Source organism: Bos indicus, chromosome 10 (assembly GCF_029378745.1).
Source record: "Bos indicus isolate NIAB-ARS_2022 breed Sahiwal x Tharparkar chromosome 10, NIAB-ARS_B.indTharparkar_mat_pri_1.0, whole genome shotgun sequence".
Classification (NCBI taxonomy): Eukaryota; Metazoa; Chordata; class Mammalia; order Artiodactyla; family Bovidae; genus Bos; species Bos indicus.
Genome location: NC_091769.1, coordinates 53,084,238 through 53,109,801, shown reverse-complemented (window position 1 = coordinate 53,109,801; position 25,564 = coordinate 53,084,238). Strand labels below are relative to the sequence as shown.

General features: G+C 37.2%; 1 protein-coding gene across 7 annotated transcripts in view; it reads left to right on the top strand.

The window, feature by feature from the left end:
* TCF12 (transcription factor 12) overlaps window positions 1-25,564 on the top strand; it is a 393,181-nt gene that overhangs the window by 124,568 nt on the left and 243,049 nt on the right. For all 7 annotated transcript variants that reach the window (XM_070796676.1, XM_070796678.1, XM_019968768.2 and 4 more), the window contains one exon: window positions 23,663-23,736. In XM_070796676.1, the coding sequence (XP_070652777.1) occupies window positions 23,663-23,736 (74 nt within the window). The remainder of the gene's footprint in view (window positions 1-23,662; window positions 23,737-25,564) is intronic.

Genomic DNA, 25,564 nt, shown 5'->3' with positions numbered 1-25,564 from the left:
ACAGCTCCAAACAATTTATACACTCCTTTCCCCTATTTTGTTAATGACATAATTGAGAAAGTCACAAAGCTATGTCTAGTTACATGCTCATAGGGAGAAATCCATTTAAATGATGAATTTTATCTTTACAACTTCTTTGGGTTTAAGGTTTTAAGGGACAGATAATGGCTAACTCAGCCAAAGGCCACAGAGCACAGTTAGAATGAATCGATTCTGACTTCAGGAAATACTGTCAAAGTATTTTCATTACATTTTACCACTAGCATCACTTTTTTCCACGTAGCTTTAAATTCTTGAAAGGCACTCTGAATGATACTTTTAAATTAAAGCATTTTAAGTTATACTCAGAGGTACAAATAGGTTATTTTATCATAGATATTTATAGAGCAAAACTGAGATTTTTACCTCTACACTTATATTTGAAAATTAGCCAAGAAGCAGGTCTGTAAACCATTCTGTTAGGTGAGGCTCTCTTCTATTCATTTGTACATAAGTTACCATCTTATTTTCAGGAAGACTGAGCAAGGTAATGATTTCATACACTTAAGACTATTCAAAAATAATAATTTTAGTACTTTGATAGAGGTCTTATGTAAGAAATTATAATGCTGGTGAATGATCACAAGTTGATTGTATTATGGAGAGCTTCACCTTGAGCAGAAATTGAAGATAAGTTTGTGTTAGATAGTTGTATCTTATTGCAGTAGTGCAAAAATATTACAGAATTATTCAGGGCTTACCCTCTTTCACTTTTTTTGGATTGTGAGGTAAAGCAAATATTCTGAAAACTTTATAGACCGAATTTACCCTCAGCTGAAAAAAAAAACTTTTCCTTTTAAACTCTGGATATAAATCACATATTAACAACATAAAGTTTTCCACTTTTGACTTGCATTAACTTTTCAAAAATAGCATTGTATTTACTTTCTCACCCTTTAGATGTAGTTTATCTCCATGGTATAATTGGATGAATTTACCAACCTTAAACTGCCACTCATAATCTTCTACTCAAGTTAATACCATGATGAAAGACCAAGATCTCTTTCCTGTTTTGCAAAAGGCATGCACTCTCTATTATTTGGGCTCTCTATTATTTGGGTAGTTTTTTCATTATATCATTTTGGTTTGTACCAACCTAACGTTCCTTCCCAGGTGGCACAGTGGTAAAGAATCTGTCTGCCAATGTGGGTTTGATACCTGGGTTGGGAAGAACCCTGGAGAAAGAAATGACAAGCCAATCCATGGTTATTCTTGTCTGAAAAATTTTGTGGTCAGAGGAGCCTGGCAGGCTACAGTCATTGGGGTCACAAAGAGTTGAACAAGACTGAGCGACTGAGCATGTACACATGCACACACATAGCCCAACACTGTTGATGAACAGAATTTGCTGCTGTTACTTATATATGTACCCCTATTCTTTAGGAACTCGCAGATTTAATTTTATATACACAGAACCAAATATGCTCATAATATTGTAAAATTCACTTTTTATTTTATACTGCGTTAAGAAGTATTTTGCTTTTTACAATGTAGTTTTTAATGCATTAATTTCTCAGGAACCTCTGAAAGAATTAATCATCTGAACAATCTTTCCTTTAGTTCTCTGTACAGTTTTTCAAAACATTATAAATTTAAGTATATGATAGCATTGTGTTGTTTGCATTGGTAATATTCATTCATTTTATTCCATACTGCCCGTTCCAAAACTGGAAAAAGAGATACTGATTATAGGAATAGGTAATCTTTGAAAGATAATGAAAAGGTAACACTTGTATTTTGCACTTGTTTTTAAATGAAAAACCTTTTAGATTTGGGGAAATTATTGCTAATTTGTTTCCAATTATGTATTCTACCTCATTTTCTCTTTCAACTCCTTTTAATATTCAAATTACATGTATTTTAGACCACTTAATATGGTCAAACACGGCAATCCCCAACATTTTTGGCACCAAGGACTCATTTCACGGAAGACAGTTTTTCCACAGACTGAGGTGGGAGGAATGACTTCAGTATGATTCAAAGCATTACATTTATTGTGTAATTTATTTCTGTTATTATTATATCAGTTCCACTACAAATCATCTGGCATTAGATCTGGAGAGTGGAGACTCCCCCCCCTTAAGCTAAAGCTCTACTCTTTCTTTCCAATATTTCTTCTTTTCAGTTTCATTTAACATTTCTTCTTCTTGTTCAGTTCATTGTTAAGTTGTTTAACAAGTTTTTTATTTCAGATATTGTAATTTTAAATTCTGTGATTTCCAGTTTTAAAGGATTTTCTGTACTGAGTTTCCATCTGTGCATTCATTTTGACCATTTTTTTCTTGAAGTCTTTAAATACTTAAATTAACTGCTTTAAAATCCTTTCCTGCTTATTCCAACATCTGTGTATTGGTATGTCTGTGTGTTACTGAGGTATTGTCTGTGTGCATACGTTTTAGAGGTTTTAGTTTCTTTTCATCTGTACAGTTTTGGTTTTGCCATGCAAAACAAACTTATAAATTATTTGTAAGTAGTTAAAATTAAAATCTTTGGTCAGTTATCTTGAGGGTTTATTTTATGCTTTGTTAAGGCAGGTCTGTAGAAAGCTCAAATTATTTATCAAGCTCTCTAATTACTTAGCTCTGTGGTACCCAGCAGCTGAAACCCAACTGTGACTTTCTCCTTTCTTTGTTTCCCTCCTTAATTTCCAGCCACACTGGTATTCCCAAATTCTATTTTTTGGCTCCTTAAGCAAAGAAGATGTGGCTTTCTGCTTATCTGTCCACCACATGCCATGCTGACTGGGAAGGGCCCTCATCAGACAAATCATAAAGATTTGGATCTTACCTAGTGAGTCTGGATTTGTTTTTCACTGATCAGATCCTTTGCAGTTTCTGCCTCCTTTTGTTTATTCTTTCTTCAAGTAGTTGTTTTAAAAAATGTGGTCCACAGTTTATGATTGATATTTTCAGTTGAATAAACCTAGGAAAATGTTATTTTATAAAACATTTTCCTCACTCCATTTATATCCCTTTTCATCATCCTTTCTTGTCAATTCTCTAGCTGAGAAGCAACCACAGTCTTTATTTTTATGACTGTGATTTTGTTTTTTTCTGCTGTAGGTCAATATATAAATAAATCAGTCTTTTATAGCTGATATCTTTTGTTAGGCATAATGTTTAAAAAATTTATGCATGTCATGCATGTACTACTAGTCTATTTTTGTGTGTGTATTGTTGAGTGGTATTGCACTGAAGAAATAAATCACAGTTTGTTCATCTTTTTTATTGATTGTCACCTGGATTATTTCCAGTTTTAGCTCTTCTAAATATCGTCCTTAATATTCATGTAAAATACTGTACTTTTTTTCTCACTTTATCTTGGAAAAGTACCTAGGAATAGTGTTATTGTGTCAAAAGATACATATATGTTTACCTTTTAAGAAACTTCCAGTTTTGCAAAGTTCTGTATTTAAAGATACAGTTTTGTATGTTTTTCCATGCCCTCAGGCAATATGTAAAATTTAGGGTGCAGATCTTATTTCCTGTCCAGATTATATTGTTATATAACTGAGATTTTTTTAGTGTATGTTTTAAATTTCTAAGATAATTTTAATAATTATCTTTAATAATAATTTCTAATAACTTTAATAAGCAGTTCTCTATTTTTAAACTAAAAGGACTCTGAGTTAGAGACTTCAAGAGTGATACCATGGCAGGGCCAAGATGGCAGAGTGGAAAGACCGTGAGCTTACCTCTGCTCACAGACATACCAAAATCACAAATATCTGCAGAAAAATCATCAATTAAAAAGAATAGAACCTACCAGAAAAGATTTTCTACAACAAAGACATAAAAGAAGGAACAACAATGAAATGGGGTGGGGGGGGAACTTGAGATATAATTAATTGCCCTGATGGGCAACTGTATATAAAATAGAATATTACTCAGCCATAGAAAAAACTTATTGCCATTTGCAACAATATGGATGGCCCTGGAGATTATTATGCTAAGTGAAGTCACACAGAGAAAGACAAATATTATATGTTATCACTTATATATGGAATCTAAAAAATAATACAAATAAACTTATTTACAAGACAGAAATAGACTCACAGATAATGAAAACATGGTTACTAAAAGGGAAAGGGTGGGAGGAAGGATAAATTAAGGGTATGGGGTTAATAGGTAATAGTATGTATCTATTATTAAATAGATCAACAACCTATTGATCACTAAATGAACACAACATTAAATAGATCACTACATATTAAATAGATCAACAACAGGATTTACTTATAGCCCAGGGAACTATATTTAGTATCTTGCAATAACCTATAATGGAAAATAATCTGAAAAATGCATATGTGTAACAGTCACTTTGCTGTCCACCTGAGACTGACACAGTATTGTAAGTCAGCTCTGCTTCAATTTAAGAAGAGTGTTATGCTTTATTTACATCAGCAACGTTCAACTTTTTCAACTAGTTTAATAGCCCTAAAAGTTGAATAGCGGGGGAGTGTTTTGATGTAATTATTCATCCTTGTAAGTTGTAAATGTTTTTAGAATACTTAAATTCAATTTTTTAATTGCTGGACACTAATTATGAGAGTTTGAAATTTAGAAATCTTTACGTGGCAGTAATTTTTACTTACATGTTACTGCAATAAATACATGTGAATATGAACAAGAGAGTTTTAGCTCATTCTTTTAGAGCACTTAGAGCATTTCAGCTGTTTCATTTGAGTGTCTTCTTGATATGGTTAGTTTTGTTCTGTGCTTTGGTCATCAGTTGTATCATTTATGAATGCCCTTTTGTAAATTCATACTGTTCATCAGTGGGACTGGGAAAAGTAAGTGTAAGTAGGTAAATAAACAGCTGTAGCTGCTACTAGAAAACCTGTCCATATATTTAGTTAACAGTGTCAGTTTGCGTACAAGATGTTTTTCATTGTCTCCTGTGTATTTAGCACTGTAGGTGAAACAGAATGAGAAGTGAATGTGGCCTTTGGTCCTAAATTAGTTTGAGACCACATGTTAGATGATGTTCACTTAAGAACAATGTAACTTCCATGCTGTGTGATATAGATTTATAAATATGATAAGTATTAAATAGAGGACCTAATAAGGATTAAGGAGTTTGGTCATGATTTACAGCAGAGGTAGAATTTAAAGTGAGCATAAAATCAGTAAGAATTAAGTGTAGAGGAGATAGAAGTGCTGAGAGGGATAGTAAGAGCAGTAAATGTTCATGAATACTACGTGTTCAGGGCTTCCCTGGTAGCTCAGTCAGTAAAGAATCTGCCTACAGTGCAGGACACCTGGGTTTGATCCCTGGGTTGGGAAGATCCCCTGGAGAAGGAAATGGCAACCCACTCCAGTATTCTTGCCTGGAAAATCCTGTGGACAGAGGAGTCTGGAGGGCTACAGTCCATGGGATGGCAGGGGTCATACACAATTTAGGACTATACCACCACCACAGTGAATATGACCCATGGTTACAGTTAAGAGTTTGTATGCAAAACACTGAATGACAGCTGCTTGAGGGCAGGATTTCTGTGTCTTGTGCATCTATCGGCAGTGCCTAGAATCCTCATTAGACCTTGACACTCTATATGCCATAGTAGGAAATTAGTGTTTTTTATTATTAGGGTTGAAAGTGGTAAGGCAATTTTAACTGTTCTCAAATGGTTTAAACATAGGAGGGAAAAAACCTAGCACAAAGCCTAGGCATTTGGGGAAAAGAGGAGTAAATACTCAGTTTCAGGTTAAAGAATTTGGGATTTACTCTGTTAGTGGTAGGCCACTGGAAGTATTTACTTTTTGAATCTGAAGGTAATCTGCTTTGAAGGATAGCTTCAGGAAGATTACACTGGCAGACTATTATAAGTAGGTTAAATATTTCGAAGTAGTATTTTAGGGGGATTCAGAGAGATTCTAGCAAAAAAGTCTAAATAGGATATCATAAAGAACTTGGAATGGAACGGTGGTGGTAGGAATGGAAGGGCTGCTTCAGGAGACACATGGGGAGTATCCAGTGTGGGGACAGAATAGTGGAGAGAAGGGAGAGTCAAAGACGGTGCCAGTGTGCAAGTCTAATTGACCTGCACTATTATAGTACTGCCTGTAGTATTAGAAATACTAATAATTAGCGTCCAGAGGCATGTAAGGAATTTGATGATTCAAGACGCAAAATGCAGAAATGAGCTTAAAGCTGAAAGTGTATGTTTGGAAACTGATCATTCAGATAGAAGAGTCAAAAATCATTAAACTGCATGAACAGTTGAAGGGGTAGAGCGTAAAATAAGATTTGGAATGAAGAGCAGGTACTTTCAGTTTTTTACACAGAAAGGGAAGTGTTAACATACAGACATGGGGCCCAAAGATTAATGTCAGTAAATCCCAGAGAGCAAGGTGGTTAGTTAAAAGGATTGGATGCCGCAGAATAGACAAAATTTGGCCTGTGGTTCATCACGTGTTTTTGTAAAGTTTTATTGGAACACAGTTACTTTGATTTATTTGCGTATCTCCTGGCCTTTTTGTGCTATAGAAGTAGAGTTGAATAGTTGGTAAATAGAGTGTATGACCCAAAAATGTAAAATATTTAGTGTCTGGCAATTTATAGGACATCTGCAATAGACATCTAAGAAATGACCAAGAAGGGGCCTTTATGCTTTATAATTAGGATAACTTTTGATGACATGAAAGAGTTCCATTTTATCCTGTAAACAAATGTTTACTGAGAGCGTTCTTGGTGACTGACATTGGGTTTTGCTTCTTTGGTTTATGAAGAATCTCTTTAGTAAGAGATTCATTAATAAGTACATAAATTGCAAGGAGTGAAGGTAGTCAATATAAATGTTTGTTTTGTGAGTTTAGAAAGAAGTGAGTGGTAGTTTTAACAGTATATGAGGAAGAGATTTTAAAACATGAGGTAAATGTGATGGAAATATTCTTACAGCGTTCCTTTGAGAGAGGCAGAATGTGTTGCCATTACAGGAATTAATGATCTAAAACTTAAACGCAGGGAGTCCACAGGCTTCATTACAGGAAATGAATAGAATTGTTTGTGGAATTAAGAATAGTAATTGCTCACACAGCTGTTTTTAAATAGCAAATTGTGTTATATAATCAGCAAAAATCCACCAAAATGTACTTGATGGTTAAGCAGAAGCTGCTTTATTGGTACTGACTTATGATCCTGATGGGCACTGTAAAAACAAACAAAAAAACCTCTGAATGCAGTTTTCACAGTGGTATGGTACTATGTATTTTTTGTTTAATGTGCAAGGACAGTGTGATATTTTCATCTTCCTTTTCCCACACCAAACCCAAATACAATTGTCTTGTTGAAGAAGAGCAACAGTGTGAACTTTATGAGCTCATGGAGCAACAAGGTGTGTTCTCCTTGAAAGGAGTGGTTATCTGTTGGATTGCTTCTCTATCTTTTTGCTCAGACAAAAATGGAATGGTTTATTGTATGCTTAGATTAAGGTCTTCTAATTTATTTGTTGGTGATTTTTTTTCTTCCTATATTTTATTCAACTGTATTTGTTTCTTTGGATTTGACTATTTCTTAAGACTCCATTTTAATTTATTGATTGGCTTTTTAGTGATGCCTCTGCTTCCTCCCCAGCCCCCAATTTGGTATTTTCTCTCAGGTTGTATATGTCAGTGACTTCTCTCAGTCTATTTAGAGTTAATATTATACCACTTCACAAAAAATGTAGAAATCTTGTAACTTTATAGGTACCCCCAGTCCTGCCTTTTTTAATGCTATATTTGTCATATGTGTTACAGCTAAATACATTGTAACCCCTTTGAGAGAATATTGCAATTTTTATATAAACAACTTTTAAAATAGTTAAAAAGAAAAAAAAAGTTTTCTTAGTATTTCTGATGTTCTTTTTTCCTTCCCCAAGACCCAAGTTCCTCTCTGGTAACATTTCCTTCAGCTTTGAAGAACTTGTTTCAGTATTTATTATACTGAAATTTTGCTGGTAACAAATTCTTAATTTTATTTTATTTGAAAATATTTTTCATCTCTATTTTTTTTTGTAATATTTTTATTTATTTGACTGTACTGTATCTTAGCTGTAGATCCAAGTCTTTACTTGTGGCATGTAAGATCTAGTTCCCTGACCAGGGATTGTACCTGGGTCCCCTGCTTTGGGAGCATAGGGTCTTAGTCACTGGACCACCACCAGCTGCTGCTGCTGCTAAATCACTTCAGTCATGTCCGACTCTTTGTGACCCCATAGACAGCAGCCCACTAGGCTCCCCCATCCCTGGGATTCTCCAGGCAAGAACACTTGAGTGGGTTGCCATTTCCTTTTCCAATGCATGAAAGTGAAAAGTGAAACGCTCAGTCGTGTCCGACTCTTAGCGACCCCATGGACCGCAGCCAACCAGGCTCCTCCGTCCATTGGATTTTCCAGGCAAGAGTGGTGGAGTGGGTTGTCATTCATTGCCTTCTCCACTGGACCACCAGGGAAGTGCCCATATTTATTTTTGAATGATCTTAAAAATTTTTTTTATTGGAGTATAATTCCTTTATGATATTGTGTTGGTTTCTGTCATACATCAACACAAATCAACCAAAGGTTGACATGTCCCCTCCCTCTTGAACCTCCCTCCCATCCCCCACCCCATCCCATTCCTCTAGGTTGTCACGGAGCACTGGATTGACCTCCCTGTGTCATGTAGCAAATTCCCACTGGCTATCTGTTTTACACACGGTACTGTATATGTTTCCTTGCTACCCTCTCAATTTGCCTCCCCCCGCCCTCCATGCTGTCTGTGTCTCCACTGCTGCCCTGCATATAGGTTCATCAGTACCATCTTTCTAGATTCCATACACATGCATTAATATACAATATTTGTCTTCCTCTTTCTGACTTCACTCTATACAGTAGGTTCTAGGTTCATCTACCTCATTAAGAGTGACTCAAATGTGTGCTTTTTTATAGCTGATTAATACTCCATTGTATGTATGTACCACAGTATTTGTATCCATTCATCTGTCCATGGACATCTAGGTTCCTTCCATATCCTAGCTATTTTAAAAAGTGAATAGTGAGACATGCGTCTCTTGCAGTCATGGTTTTCTTAGGATATATGCCCAGTATGGGTTGTTGGGTCATATGGTAGTTTTAGTCCTAGTGTTTTAAAGAATCTCCATACTGTTTTCCACAGTGGCTGTGTAAGTTTACATTCCTACCAACAGTGCAAGAGGGTTCCCTTTTCTCCACATCCTCTCCAACATTTATTGTGTGTAGATTTTGTAATGATGGCCCTTGAATGATATTTTTATTCTGGCTGAGATCTCTGTGCTTCACTACTTTCAAGACGTGTTTCCACACGTGCTGACATTCATAGTTTCTAAAAGCAAGTCTGCCATATTTGAATTGTTCTTGTGTATGTAATGTGTGTGTTTTTTCCTGTCCACTTTAAAGGTTTTCTCTGTATTTTTGAGGTGGATGAAACTGGAGCCTATTATACAGAGTGAAGTAAGCCAGAAAGAAAAACACCAATACAGTATACTAACACATATATATGGAATTTAGAAAGATGGTAACAATAACCCTGTGTACGAGACAGCAAAAGAGACACTGATGTATAGATCAGTCTTATGGACTCTGTTGGAGAGGGAGAGGATGGGAAGATTTGGGAGAATGGCATTGAAACATGTATAATATCATGTATGAAACGAGTTGCCAGTCCAGGTTCAATGCACGATACTGGATGCTTGGGGCTTGTGCACTGGGTCGACCCAGAGGGATGGTATGGGGAGGGAGAAGGGAGGAGGGTTCAGGATGGGGAACACATGTATACCTGTGGCAGATTCATTTTGATATTTGGCAAAACTAATACAATATTGTAAAGTTTAAAAATAAAATTAAAAAAAAAAAATTTGACTATGGTATGCCTGCACATGGTTTTCTTAATATTTATCCTGTGTGGGTTTACTAGGGTATTCATGATCCTTAATTGATAAATATGTGTCTCTTACTACATTTGTGGATTTTTTGGCCATTATTTCTTCAAAATATTTTCTACCCTTTTCTCTAGGAGGTAAAGAATCTGCCTACAATGCAGGAGACCTGGGTTCAATCGCTGGGTTGGGAACATCCCCTGGAGAAGGAAAAGGCTACCCACTACAGTATTGTGGCCTGGAGAATTCCATGGACTGTATAGTCCATGGGGTCGCAGAGTCAGACATGACTGAGCACTTTGACTTTTTACCACATTTGTGGATTTTTTGGCCATTATTTCTTCAAAATATTTTCTATCCTTTTCTCTTTGTTCTCTCGTAACACCTATGTTAGACTTTTTAGTATCTTCCTTTAGGTCTCGAAGGGCCAGTTTATTTTCTTTTAATTTTTTCTCTTTTTGTTAAATTGAATTATTTTTATTGATCTGTCATTGGATTCATTCATGCTTTACTCTGTCCATTCCTTTCTTCAGTTCAGTTCAGTCACTCAGTTGTGTCCGACTCTTTGCGACCCCATGAATCGCAGCACACCAGGCCTCCCTGTCCATCACCAACTCCTGGAGTTCACCCAAACTCATGTGCATCGACTTGGTAATGCCATCCAGACATCTCATGCTCTGTTGTCCCCTTCTCCTCCTGCCCGCAATCCCTTCCAGCATCAGGGTCTTCTCCAGTGAGTCGGCTCTTCACATCAGGTGGCCAAATATTGGAGTTTCAGCTTCAGCATCAGTCCTTCCAATGAACACCCAGGACTGGTCTCGTTTAGGATGGACTGCTTGCATCTCCTTGCAGTCCAAGGGACTCACAAGAGTCTTCTCCAGCACCACAGTTTAAAAGCATCAATTCTTCGGCACTCAGCTTTCTTCACAGTCCAACTCTCACACCCAAACATGATCACTGGAAAAAACGATAGCCTAGACTACATGGACCTTTGTTGGCAAAGTAATGCCTCTGCTTTTTAATATGCTATCTAGGTTGGTCATAACTTTCCTTCCAAGGAGTAAGCATCTTTTAATTTCATGGCTGCACTCACCATCTGCAGTGATTTTGGAGCCCCCAAAAATGAAGTCTGACACTGTTTCCCCATCTGTTTTCCATGAAGTAATGGGACCAGATGCCATGATCTTAGTTTTCTGAATGTTGAGCTTTAAGCCAACTTTTTCACTCTGCTCTTTCACTTTCATCAAGAGGCTCTTTAGTTCCTCTTCACTTTCTGCCATAAGGGTTGTATCATCTGCATATCTGAGGTTATTGATATTTCTCCTGGCAGTCTTGATTCCAGCTTGTGCTTCTTCCAGCCCAGCGTTTCTCATGATGTGCTCTGCATGTATGTTAAATAAGCAGGGTAACAATATACAGCCTTGACGTTCTTCTTTTCCTATTTGGAACCAGTCTGTTGTTCCATGTCCAGTTCTAACTGTTGCTTCCTGACCTGCATATAGGTTTCTCAAGAGGCAGGTCAGGTGGTCTGGTATTCTCATCTCTTTCAGAATTTTCCAGTTTGTTGTGATCCACACAGTCAAAGGCTTTGGCATAGTCAATAAAGCAGAAATAGATGTTTTTCTGGAACTCTCTTGCTTTTTTGATGATCCAGCGGATGTTGGCGATTTGATCTCTGGTTCCTCTGCCTTTTCTAAAACCAGTTTGAACATCAGGAAGTTCACGGTTCACATATTGCTGAAGCCTGGCTTGGAGAATTTTGAGCATTACTTTACTAGAATGTGAGATGAGTGCAATTGTGTGGTAGTTTGAGCATTCTTTGGCATTGCCTTTCTTTGGGATTGGAACGAAAACTGACCTTTTCCAGTCCTGTGGCCACTGCTGCGTTTTCCAAATTTGCTGGCATATTGAGTGCAACACTTTCACAGCATCATCTTTCAGGATTTGAAATAGCTCAACTGGAATTCCATCACCTCCACTAACTTTGTTTGTAGTGATGCTTCCTAAGGCCCACTTGACTTCACATTCCAGGATGTCTGGCTCTAGGTGAGTGATCACACCATCGTGATTATCTGGGTCGTGAAGATCTTTTTTGTACAGTTCTTCTGTGTATTCTTGCCACCTCTTCTTAATATCTTCTGCTTCTGTCAGATCCCTACCATTTCTGTCCTTTATCGAGCCCATCTTTGCATGAAATGTTCCCTTGGTATCTCTAATTTTCTTGAAGAGATCTCTAGTCTTTCCCATTCTGTTGTTTTCCTCTATTTCTTTGCATTGATTGCTGAGGAAGGCTTTCTTATCTCTCTTTGCTATTCTTTGGAACTCTGCATTCAGATGGATATATCTTTCCTTTTCTCCTTTGCTTTTTGCTTCTCTTCTTTTCACAGCTATTTGTAAGGCCTCCCCAGACAGCCATTTTCTTTTTTGCATTTCTTTTCCATGGGGATGGTCTTGATCCCTGTCTCCTGTATAATGTCATGAACCTCATTCCGTAGTTCATCAGGCACTCTCTCTATCAGATCTAGGCCCTTAAATCTATTTCTCACTTCCACTGTGTAATCATAAGGGATTTGATTTAGGTCATACCTGATGGTCTAGTGGTTTTCCCTACTTTCTTCAATTTAAGTCTGAATTTGGCAATAAGGAGTTCATGATCTGAGCCACAGTCAGCTCCCGGCCTTGTTTTTGCTGACTGTATAGAACTTCTCCATCTTTGGCTGCAAAGAATATAATCAGTCTGATTTTGGTGTTGACCATCTGGTGATGTCCATGTGTAGTCTTCTCTTGTGTTGTTGGAAGAGGATGTTTCCTATGACCAGTGCGTTCTCTTGGCAAAACTCTGTTAGCCTTTGCCCTGCTTCATTCCGTAGTCCATGGCCAAATTTGCCTGTTACTCCAGGTGTTTCTTGACTTCCTACTTTTGCATTCCATTCCCCTATAATGAAAAGGACGTCTTTTTTGGGTGTTAGTTCTAAAAGGTCTTGCAGGTCTTCATAGAACCGTTCAGCTTCTTCAGCATTACTGGTGGGGCATAGGCGTGGATCACCGTGACATTGAACGGTTTTCCTTGGAAATGAACAGAGATCATTCTGTCGTTTTTGAGATTGCATCCAAGTAGTGCATTTCGGACTCTTTTGTTGACCATGATGGCTACACCATTTCTTCTAAGGGATTCCTGCCTACAGTAGTAGATATAATGGTCATCTGAGTTAAATTCACCCATTCCAGTCCATTTTAGTGTGTCTAGAATGTCGACGTTCACTCTTGCCATCTCCCGTTTGACAGCTTCCAGTTTGCCTTGATTTATGGACCTAACATTCCAGGTTCCTATGCAGTATTGCTCTTTACAGCATCGGACCTTGCTTCTATCACCTGTTCCCTTTCTTAAACCCATCCAGAAATTGTTTTTAAAGATTTCAGATATTGTAATCTTTATTTCTAAACTTTTAATTTTTTTTGTATGTGTTTTCTGAGATTTCCAGTCTCTTCATTCATTAAGAGCATATGTCCTTTATTTCACTGGGTATAGTTATTTGATTTAATTTCCTTGTCTGAAAATTTCAGTATCTGGGTCATTTTGAAGTTGGCCTCTGTTCATTATCTTTTTCTTTGAGATTGAGTCACATGTCATTGTCAAGGAATTTTGGCTTGTTGTATAGATATTATGAATGTTATTTGTGGAAATATTGGTTTCTTTCATGCTCTTCCAAGGAGTTTTGATTTCTTTGTTTTATAGCCATTAATTGGATTAGACTCTCATAGTGAAAACTCTTTATCTTGCGTGAGATTGGCAGCTGCTTTTTGATTTGATTCTTTTAGCCTCAGCTGCAAAGTACCCTATGGATGTGTACATTAGGACTCAGCCAAAGAGTTGAGCAGAGACGTGCCCATGATTTGGGCCTCATCTTTTCTGGGAGTCTTTCGTTATTTCCTGGTGATTATGTTTGTCCTGTTCTGTCCTCTTTTCCTTCTATTCAGAAAGGTAGTGAGTTTTCTGTTGAAATTTTAGTTCCTGCAGGTTGTGGCTGCTGCTTGCCTCCAGTATAAAGCTTTAAAATGGGAAACTCACCTGAACTGAATTTTAGGGAAACTCATACAAAAGCTGTTAAAAGGAAAAATTCATTCTGGTCTCTTCTTCCAAGTTTATATTTCCATCCAAAAAGCAGCCAAGTTTTGTTCATTCTCTTGGTAGACCTGTTAGGTTTACTCTTAAGGTGGAGCCTTTAGGTAGTTTGTTTAATTTTTACATTTTTTCTGGGAATTTATAGTAGCTGTCTGTAGGAGCTTAGTGTATCATGTTGAAAGCTGAACTCACTTGTTCAGTTTTGAGATTACTTCTAGCATATTTGCAGTCTGCTTTAAAAAATAATACTTTAAAAATAATATTATTTTAGTAATTCTTGAAGAGCTACTTAGATTCTTACACGTCCCTCTTCTATATTGAATTTTTTTAACCCATCTTTAGTTACTGAATTCTTGATGACAGACTGTCACGTGAACACTCTGATTTTATATATTCCTTAACCACTTAGTAGACATTTGAATCGGAGAAGGTGATGGCACCCCACTCCAGTACTCTTGCCTTGAAAATCCCATGGGCAGAGGAGCCTGGTGGGCTGCAGTCCATGGGGTTGCAAAGAGTCGGACACGACTGAGCGATTTCCCTTTCACTTTTCACTTGCATGCATTGGAGAAGGAAATGGCAACCCACTCCAGTGTTCTCGCCTGGAGAATCCCAGGGACGGGGGAGCCTGGTGGGCTGCCGTCTATGGCGTCGCGAAGAGTCGGACACGACTGAGCGACTTCACTTTCACTTTTCACTTTCATGCATTGGAGAAAGAAATGGTAACCCACTCCAGTGTTCTTGCCTGGAGAATCCCAGGGACGGGGGAGCCTGGTGGGCTGCCGTCTATGGGGTCGCACAGAGTCGGACAGGACTGAAGCGACGCAGCGGCGGCAGCAGCAGCAGACATTTGAATGCAAATTGCCACACTTCTGCAAAGTACCAGAAGTACATAGAGATGAGCAAGGTATGTTCCTGTTTCAAAGTTTTATTGGTAGGATATTCATGAAAAACGGCTATCAATGTTGAAGACAAAATAAGTACAATTTGTTTTCTGAAGAAGTGTGATTAATTTTGACTTAGTTGATGGAAAATACTTCTCAGAGGAGGGGACATTTTATCTTAGACTGATTCAGAATTAGAAATTCAATAGGTGAGAGAAAAGGTAACAGAGTATTCTAGAACTAGGGAACAACAGGAGTAGAAAATGAATGTGTGACAAGTTATGGTATACTTGGGGAGTGATTAACGTCTTGGTGAGGCTGGAGAATTGAGTTTTCTGAGGGATATAGTATGTACAGAAGCTGCAAAAGGGAAATTGAGGCCTCTTTGAAGTATGCCATACTCAGGAGTGTGAGTGTTATTTCTGAGGCAATGGAGGATCATATTTGGAAAGTGAATGGATGTGATCCAGCTTATGTTTATAGCAAGGTAAGTGTGCTGGCAGTGTTAACTGTGGATTGGAATGGAACATAATAGGAGAATAGGCAGTATATAGGATCTGAACCAGAGCACTGTATATGTGAGAACAAGGGATAGTTACTCAAAATATTGCCAAGGTAGAAATTAATACAGTGAGTTACTGGTTAAGGGAATATGAAAGATGTGTTAGCTAATTTAAGAGAATCACTACACTTCTAACCACATTTGTAAATGTCTCAACATCATGCTGACTATGAAACTTCTGGGAATAGTTTTTATTTAGACTTCCTTTTGTAACAATATATTTTAGGCAGTGCTATAGTGAATACAAAATGATTTTTCAAAGGACATGTGATAAGTTCATTTCAGAGCTATGATATTTAATGTCTGTGTGTTGTTTAGTACCAAGCCTAATGAGAATTTAGGTTTCTCTATAACTTTTAAAATAATTTTTGTTCTTTGGGGTTAGTTGCTGTCTAGTTCATAGAGTCATTTACAGCCTAATTGATTCTTACTGTTATTTTCAAACTACTGTTCAATATAAATATTTAGAGTATTGGTTTTTATTATTGTCTAATTAAGAATGATAAGCTAATAAATAGGGAACCAGCTTCACCCCCACTTTTATGAAACTGATTGTTGTACTTGATACATTTATTTCTTCCACAAATGTTTGTTAGTGATTACTGTGTGTCAGGCATTGTTCCAGGCACCAAACATGAAACACTGAATAAAATAGACTACTCCTTTGTTTTCATGGAGCTGTCAGTGTACTGGGGGAAAAAACCCAGATTGTAATGTCCCTCCATAATAATGACATTTGAACAGAGAGACCTGAAGGAAATTCAGGGAACAGACCATTCAGATATCTGGGGAAGCATTTTATGAAGAGGACAGAGCAAGTGGCAAGGCCCAAAGGAGAGAGCATGCTTGGTGTATTTGAGCAAAAACAGGGATCCATGTAGTTGAAGAAAAAGAGTGATCTAAGAGAATGAATAGTAAGAGATGAAGTCAGAGAGGTGGGAGGTGGAAACCATGAAACATTGTTGACCAGTGGATTTAATACTGAATGAGATGAGTAGGTTTTGAACATAGGATTGACAGAATTTGAGTTGTATTGAAAAGGTTGTTCTAGTTCCTGTGTAGAGAATACACACTGTTGCAGGGCCAAGAAGCAGGGGGACTTTTCAAGACACTGTTGCGGTGATACAGGTAGAGATGATGGTGACTCAGACTAAGATGATCATGTTAAAAATAGTGAGTCAGATTTTGGAACCGTTTACAAGGTAAATCTAATGGGATTGTATCGTTGAGGAACTGATAGGGACATTTTTGGCTGAGACTTATCCAGAGTTGGAGAAGAAGCATTTGGCATTTTTTGAGTATACTTCTTTTGTGCCTCTATGGAAGAAAATATCTGTTATTGTTGTTTAGGTGCAGGGCTTCATTGTTGAGACTACAGAGGAGTACCACAGTTGCTTCTCAGATGCACTGAGAGGGCCTTGTTTCCAGAAATTTGACAGCCAGCTAGTTGAGAGGAGGTTTGGAGATGGCTCATGATCTTTGTCAGGGTTAGAATGGCTCTTCAGACAATCAGAGCAAATCCTCAGTATACCACGTCACTAGATAGTTCTAAAGGTGGTACAAAATACCTGCTTGCTCCCGGAAAACTGAAGTTTCTTTCACTCCCTGGGCATTCAGTTCAGTTCAGTCACTCAGTCGTGTCCGACTCTTTGCGACCCCATGAATCGCAGCACGCCAGGCCTCCCTGTCCGTCCATCGAGTCAGTGATGCCATCCAGCCATCTCATCCTCTGTCGTCCCCTTCTCCTCCTGCCCCCAATCTCTCCCAGCATCAGATCATTTCCAATGAGTCAGTTCTTTGCATGAGGTGGCCAAAGTACTGGAGTTTCAGCTTTAGCATCATTCCTTCCAAAGAAATCCCAGGACTGATCTCCTTTAGAATGGACTGGTTGGATCTCCTTGCAGTCCAAGGGACTCTCAAGAGTCTTCTCCAACACCACAGTTCAAAAGCATCAATTCTTCGGCACTCAGCTTTCTTCACAGTCCGACTCTCACATCCATACATGACCACTGGAAAAACCATAGCCTTGACTAGACGGACCTTTGTTGGCAAAGTAATGTCTCTGCTTTTGAATATGCTATCTAGGTTGGTCATCACTTTCCTTCCAAGGAGTAAGCGTCTTTTAATTTCATGGCTGTAGTCACCATCTGCAGTGGTCCCATCACTTCATGGGAAATAGATGGGCAAACAGTGGAAACACTGTCAGACTTTATTTTTTTGGGCTCCCTGGGCATTAGGCAGTTTTTTATTTTTCCTAAACAGATAGATCTGCCTTTTGATCGTCTCCCTTTTTCCTTTTGATCTACTCTTACGTCATTGATTAAATCGCTGTTAATGTCCTGTTTAATTGTATATTTACAGGATATTTATATAGAATGATGTGGCTAGTAAAAATAGCATAGCAAAAATCACTATTTGGAAGTTATTTTCAAAATAAGTCATTTTATTGAAATCAGTCATGCTTAATTATCTTTGAAGGCAATGGCAACCCACTCCAGTACTCTTGCCTGGAAAATCCCATGGATGGAAGAGCCTGGTTGGCTGCAGTCCAAGGGGTCGTGAAGAGTTGGACACGACTGAGCAACTTCACTGTCACTTTTCACTTTCATGCATTGGAGAAGGAAATGGCAACCCACTCCAGTGTTCTTGCCTGGAGAATCCCAGGGACGGGGGAGCCTGGTGGGCTGCCATCTATGGGGTCACACAGAGTCGGACACGACTGAAGTGACTTAGCAGCAGTAGCAGTGTACTTTGGCACTAGAATATCCCTACTTGTAAATCTTTGTTCTCATCAATACCAAACAAAAATTCTGATTAAATTTTAAAGATGAGCTAAAAAGATCATTCCTTCAAATCTTTTTACTGATCTTATTTTCTTGCATGTTTTATTAATTTTTGGCTGTGCTTGGGTCTTCGTTGCTGCATGGGCTTTTCTCTAGTTCCAGCAAGTAGAGGCTACTCTAACTGTAGTGCACCAGCTTCTCATTGCAGTGGCTTCTCTTATTGTGGAGCACAGGCTCTAGAGCACACAGGCTTCAGTAGTTGTGGCGAATGGGCACAGTAGTTGCAATTCCTGCGCTCTGGAGCACAGGAAGGTTCAGAGCTCTCCAGCACAGCCTGGAGCACAGGCTCAATAGTTGTGGCTTATGGGCTTAATTGCTCCTTGGCCTGTGGGATCTTCCTGAATCAAAGATCAAACCCATGTCTCCTGCATTGGTGGGTGAATTTTTTACCACTGAGCCACCAGGGAAAGCCCTCTTGCATACTTTAAAAAGAATCAAACTTTCTAATTTGACAATTCATTGTACAGAAGCTTAAGTTTTTATTAGTAAAATAAAAGCTTCTGTAAGCCATGTGTATGCCTGTGAAGCAGAAGGTCTTCTCTAAATATCTTTACAATTTCTACATTTCCATAGCTTTTCTATCTTATTTGTTTTTCATGCATTTGTAGCATAAAATCAAAGGATTTGCTTTTATATTCTAGTTGTTTCTGTTTCACAGTTTCTGGACAAGCATATCAGTAGATTTACTTCACAAGTATCTAAAATTTGAAAAAATATAATGAAAAATGATGGTAGGTTTTTAAGTGTATATTATTTTACATTTGATTGCAGCCTTTGAGTCTCATCTAAAGGAATATCATTACTCTGCAGATAAAATTGAGTGAAGAAACTACTGAACAGATGCATCCATGGCTTCGGTTATCTGACATAGCTATCTCTAGTCAGGTTTCTTTTATCAGATCATCTATTGAATCACCCTATAGCAGATGGCAATCCTACAAAAGTATATTATCTTTTCCTTATTTATAACAGTGTTGGCATTTGGTATTTTTGAAGTACATTTTATTTGCTAGAATAAAAACTTGATTTCAAGGCTACTAAAGCTCTGTGTGTGTGTGACGGAGACAGAAAAGTATACAGTCATCCCCTGTGCCCTTCCTCCCAACTTTATATATGTCCCTTTTCCACAAGGATTAGCTCTCTGGCATAATACCAGGCCAAGTGGCTGTGTTGCCTTCTTATAGCTTTGCTGCAGGGATATTCTTTGTATTGCACTCCTTTCCCTTTCAGTCCTCTGCTCACTAGACTCCCCACCAGTACCTGAAATCTTTTCCAGGTCTAGACCTGTTTCTCCCTTTACCCTCCTTGTAGTCTAGGGTGGCAGAGTCTAGGTGGTGTAGGTCTGGTGGTGGCAGGTGGGAGAGAAGGAGCTGGTCAGCAGCTCTACTTGTCATTCACCTCTTTTACCTCCAGGCATTTCTTGTCTGAGCCTCACTAAGCCTTGAATAATGCATTATATACACAAACTATGTACTGTTTGAGCCTCTGGGGGCCCAGATGGGATGGGAAACAGGCATATAAGGTATAAAACAAGTCACTAATTTAAAAAAACTCGTTTCCAGTTTTTGCTCATTGTTAAAAACCTAGAGAAGTCTTTAATACTCTGTGCTAGGCAAATGAAAGGAGTGGGATAGAAGCTGTTGACATAAGTTTATATTGACTCAAGAAAGGGGATACTTTCAGTCGAAAATGGTGGTGGAGTGGAGAAGAAGCAAGCAGACTAGTATCTGAATCCTTCATAGGAAAGAAATTAACACTAGATGTTTTACTTTCTCCTTATGAGTCTTGCTCTCTGACATCTCAAAACTTTGGTTACACCTTTTATTCCTTCTTCACGTTCCCAGGCCAGAAGGCCCAGGCCCACTTCTTAGGGAAGTGCCTGTATGTATAGTAATTTATGATTTGCTTTCAATTATTTTTTGTATTGAATGTTTTACAAAAGAAGGAAGCAGATTGTTTCATTTAATTCACAAACCAGTATTTTTAGATACTGGGTCTAAAATGTAATGTTTGCTCTTTACTGGAAAATACTAAATAAAATAGTATGCCTTTTATATTGAGACACATGAAGTCAAAATATATTTTGGATTTTAATTGGTTCCATTCAGAAAAGCAGGTACTTAGATTCTGTATATAAAAGATAAAAAAAAAGAAAAGGGTCATTTAAATCTCTGCATTAGTTAAGTTATTGGTTAATCTTTTTAATTTTGTTGAATAGAAATAGAATAAGTTAATTAGAAAGTTAAGCAAAACTCAGAAGTGTTTCTCCTTAATTATTGCTAAATTTTCTGTTGGATCTACCATTTTAATCTGTCCATTGAGGCACTAACATATCAGAATTTGTTGAATTGGCATGTGTAGGCTAGAAATAGGAAGGAAAGAAAAATACATGGCAATGGTGGTTCAGGCATATCTTAATAGAAATGTTTCCCTTCTAATTACTGTATTGCAACTATGGTGTATTTTCTTGTTGATAAATAATTTTTCAAATTGTGATCAATTTCTCTATTGTTTGTTTTCTGTGTTTAATTTCTTTGTTCCTGGTTACCTTGGTCTTATGGCTGATGCTTTGGAAAGTTTATTATTCCTGTTATATTTCAGTTTGTACAACTGTTGTCTTCAGCAGAAAGGAGTCATTGTGCTAAAGGATGACTCTTGCTTTGTCAGTGCCAGCCACGACCTTCTTCTACTCAGAGTCTGGATACATTTAACAATAAAGCTACAGAGCTCTAAGTTTAAACCCTAGTCAATCCTTTAAATTCTATAGCATCTTTTGAGTCCCCTACATGTTTAGTATCACTGGTATGTAGTACTCATTAGTTTGTGGCTTAATTAATTACCATTTTGTTTAATCTTTGCTCTTCTTATATGTTGAGTAAGTAGTTAGTGTCACATGATGAAAATTAAGTATGTGTTTTTCTCAAAATCTTACTTATGACTTTAACATTTTGTCTGAGATATTTTCAATAGCAGGCACCTATTTTTCCTATTTTTTAAAAATAAATGTATTGAAAATAACACATAGCCCTCGTATTTAATTGTTTGATATAAGACAGTTCAGGATCATAAAATGAATTATTTTCATTAGAATAGGATCATCAAAATAAGTTTGTCTTAAATGTTCTAAATGTTCATTGAGAATCATCCCACCTCCAGGCCCACCATTCTGTTTTCTGTTTCTATGGATTTGTCTGCTCTAGGTATCTTATGTAAGTGAAACCAAACTGTATTTGTCCTTTTGTGATTGGCTTATTTCACTTAACACAATGTCCTCAGGTTATAGCATGTGTAAGGATTTCCTTTCTTTTAAAAACTGAATAATATTATATTGTATGTATATACCACATTTTGTTGAACTTGCTTCCACATTTTGGCTATTATAAATAATGCTCTTATGAGTTATGGGTGTACAAATATTTGAGAACCTGTTTTTAGGAACCAATTTACGTTCACATTTTACTTTTGCTATATGATATTTTAAAAATCGTAACACATATAGAAAAAAGTCACAAATGGAAAGTATGATCTTTTTAAATAAAACTTCTCCTAAAGTTATATGCAATTTCATAAGTAGTTTTATATTAATGGAATTTATAGATCAGTAGTAGTCTTTGTCTTAGACTGAGTCTGATTGGAACCGTATCTAAAATGTTTGAAAAACAGATCACAGATAAATGGATACTGAAGAGATGGTAACAGTGTGTTTTCACATGGTATTCTTGTATTCTTTATTCTTGTATTCTTATATCAAGAATATTCTTTACATGAACTTGTAGAATCTTTTTTAAATCTAGAATTTTAATGAGAATTCTCCAAGAATGAACAGGACACTTTTTTTTTTCCTCCTACATGTAGTCTGTATGTTTTCAAAGCTTCTTTTTCATTTGAAATTGTGTCTGATGTGCTATTTGTAGTAGTACCCATCTTTTCTCTATACTGCTTTTGATGTAGGAAGTACAGAATCATAAAAACAATAAAGTAGGGTCCTATTACATGAATTAGTAATTAGTGTATTCCACTTTGGGTACTGACTTCCTTTTCTTCCTGTTGTCACCTAGTACTTAAATGACAGTTTTGTCCGTATGAGAGAGCCTTGGGGCTTGTGGCTAGTTACGGGAGAATTTGTAGTATTTAACTTACTTCAGACCACTTCTCACCTAAATCACAGAAGACATCAAGGATTTTTTTTTTTTTTTTTAAGAAAAAGAGGTTCTGAACTTAATAAAAAGCTGTCTTTGTAACATCTAGAGTTTCTCATGCAAGAATGAAGCAAAAAAAAGCCAAGCATTTGTATTTCACCATAGAAAGAAGGTCAGAAAGGATTGGGAAAGTGTCAAGGATAAGAAAGACTGTTCTCAAAACAGACAAGGGATAAATGGCTAGATTGAGAGATCTCCAACTCTTTCAGCTTTTTCTGGAGGTTGGTTGGAAGATGAAAATAATGGCACCAAAACTTCAGAAGTTCTATTAAGGAAAACAGTGAATTGTTCGGTTGTTCATGGTAACTTATCCTTCTCACATTGAGTTTTCCTTTGCACTTTCCCTGAGAATGGATCTACTCATTTAGGATCAGATTTTCGGGGAGATTTTGTTAGGATAAGTTGTCACATCATTTTAATATCATTAATGTTGATATGATATGGTTTGATATAGCTTGATTCAGTTTGATATCTTCTACTCAGTGCTTTGGTAGAAACCAGTTTATTAACTTGAACAATTGTTTAACTTGGTTCATTTTCTAACCTTTATTGACTTCATATTTTCATGGAGGCAGTACTAAACTTTGAAAGTGAGATTTCATCTACTCTTAGAATGGGTGCAGACACAGGTGGAGAGACCTAGATTATCCTTTGTTTGAAAGTGTCCAAAGACCTACATTGGATCTAAAATTCTGCAGTGTATATAAAGCTGTATGTGTGAGTGTGTATGTGCGTGCGTGCTTAGTCACTCAGTCGTGTCCAACTCTGCTACCTCATGGACAGTATAGCCCTCTAGGCTCCTCTGTCCATGGGATTCTCCAGGCAAGACCACTGAAGTGAATTGCCATTCCTATCTCCAGGAGATCTTCCCAACCCAGGGATTGAACTTGGGTCTCTTGCATTGCAGGCGGATTCTTTACCATTTGATCCACCAGGGAAGCTTTAGAGCATTGAATACAGCAGTGATAAAGATACTCCTAAATGACTTATTTCTGCAGATTTCTGAGACAGAGATTGATACACAGACAGTTCCAATCAAATGCAGATACCACTCACTGAATTGTAGTCTCTGCTGTACCAAACAAAACCCATCATAGTATCCTCTTGAATTTATGTTGTGTACTTTGTTCTCTCCTTAGGTATGGATGAAAGAGGAGGTACGACATCTTGGGGAACAAGTGGTCAACCAAGTCCTTCTTACGACTCATCTAGAGTAAGTTTGCTCATTAACCCTTGATTGAAACTATAAAGATAATTTGGCAGAATAAGTAAGTTCTTTCATATATGAATTCTATATCTTAAGAAAAGTGAAGATTATCTTATTTTATGGGAGTATATTAAAATACCCAGTACCTTCACAGTAGCTTTACTTCTTTCCATTAACTGTCACACTTGGGAGTTTATTTTGTCTCCTACAAAGAAAGAATTATTTTTGGTGTTATTCTATACCTTAACTACTTATAATACTTTTACTAAAGTTGGAAGAGCTTGGAATGCCTCACTAAGTAGTCTCCAAACATTATCATTTTTCTTCTTGTATTTATTTGCTTTGAGAGCTCTCAAAGTACCAATTTTAGACCAAATTAACATTCTACACAATGAAAGGGTAAAAGGTTAGAGCCTTTTCCAACAATTAAGATAAACCCAAAAAAAATCCCCCAGAACTTCAAAAGATGAGACTGAGAGATTGAAAAGTAGACCAAAGAGTTGACAGTAAAATTAAGTGCTATGCTCCCAGATTCCGTAGTAAATTGCTGAGGTTAAGAGATACCTTTTCTGAAGAGTCATACTTTGAAAAATGATGAACTGTTCATTTCCCTCAGAATTAACCTAGAAAAAATAGACAAGCACAAAATTTATGGGTACTTAACTCCAGAAGTAGATTGGTATAAATGGAAAATAACCTGAATAATGTGATTGGAATTCATAGACTCCATATGGGTTATACTGTTTTGCATTGAAAAATGCTAAATGAAAATACTTATTAAAGTATGTGGTTTTACTGTTTTATTTGGCTGTAAATGTTTAATTTATCTTAAATACTTTGTAGAAGAACTGGAATATCCCAAGTGGAATCCAAATAACTAGACAGAGAGAGAGAGAGACTGTTGAACATGGGTTTTAGTGTTTCCTTTTCTGGAATCAGTGCTTCGAAAGCTGGGTTGTGGTGTAAACAGCACTGTTCTGGGTATCATAGGATCTACTACTGACTCTGCTTTGAACTTGCTGTTTAATCTTAGACATGGATAAACTGGCTGATGTCCCAATTTCCTTCCACCTCTAAAAGTTTTTTTTATTTTTTGAGTAATACTGTGAATTTGAAATATAAGTTCCCTATTTTGATTTTGAAGTAGGAATTTTATATATGGGAGGACACAGTACTACTTGTTAATTAATATTGGATTATTTTCTTTCTAAGCCTTGAGTTGCTGTGTGATAACATGTTATTTCTTAATATGCATTAAATGGTGCCTTTGTACCTTACTTCACTTTCAAGCTTTCTGCTGCTGCTGCTAAGTCATGTCAGTCGTGTCCGACTCTGTGCGACCCCATAGATGGCAGCCCACCAGGCTCCCGTCCCTGGGATTCTCCAGGCAGGAACACTGGAGTGGGTTGCCATTTCCTTCTCCAATGCATGAAAGTGAAAAGTGAAAGTGAAGTCATTCAGTCGTGTCCGACTCTTAGTGACCCCATGGACTGCAGCCTTCCAGGCTCCTCCGCCCATGGGATTTTCCAGGCAAGAGTACTGGAGTGGGTCACCAGAGTACAAATAGAATTCTAAGAGAAGAGACCTTAATAATATATCCAAACATTTATGTATTTTATCCTCCTGAAATTAAGTTTTCCTTTAGAGATGTACTTCAAAGCAAATCTTGCTTTTCTTTTTGCTGTTTGATCTGTAGGTCAAATTGAAATGCTGTTTTTTACTCTTAATTTTTTTCCAATGTATGTTATGTACAGTGAAAAGTTACATTGATTTTTATAGTAGTTTTCTATTATAAAAATCCACATTAATCTCAAGATACCCTGTAGAACCACAC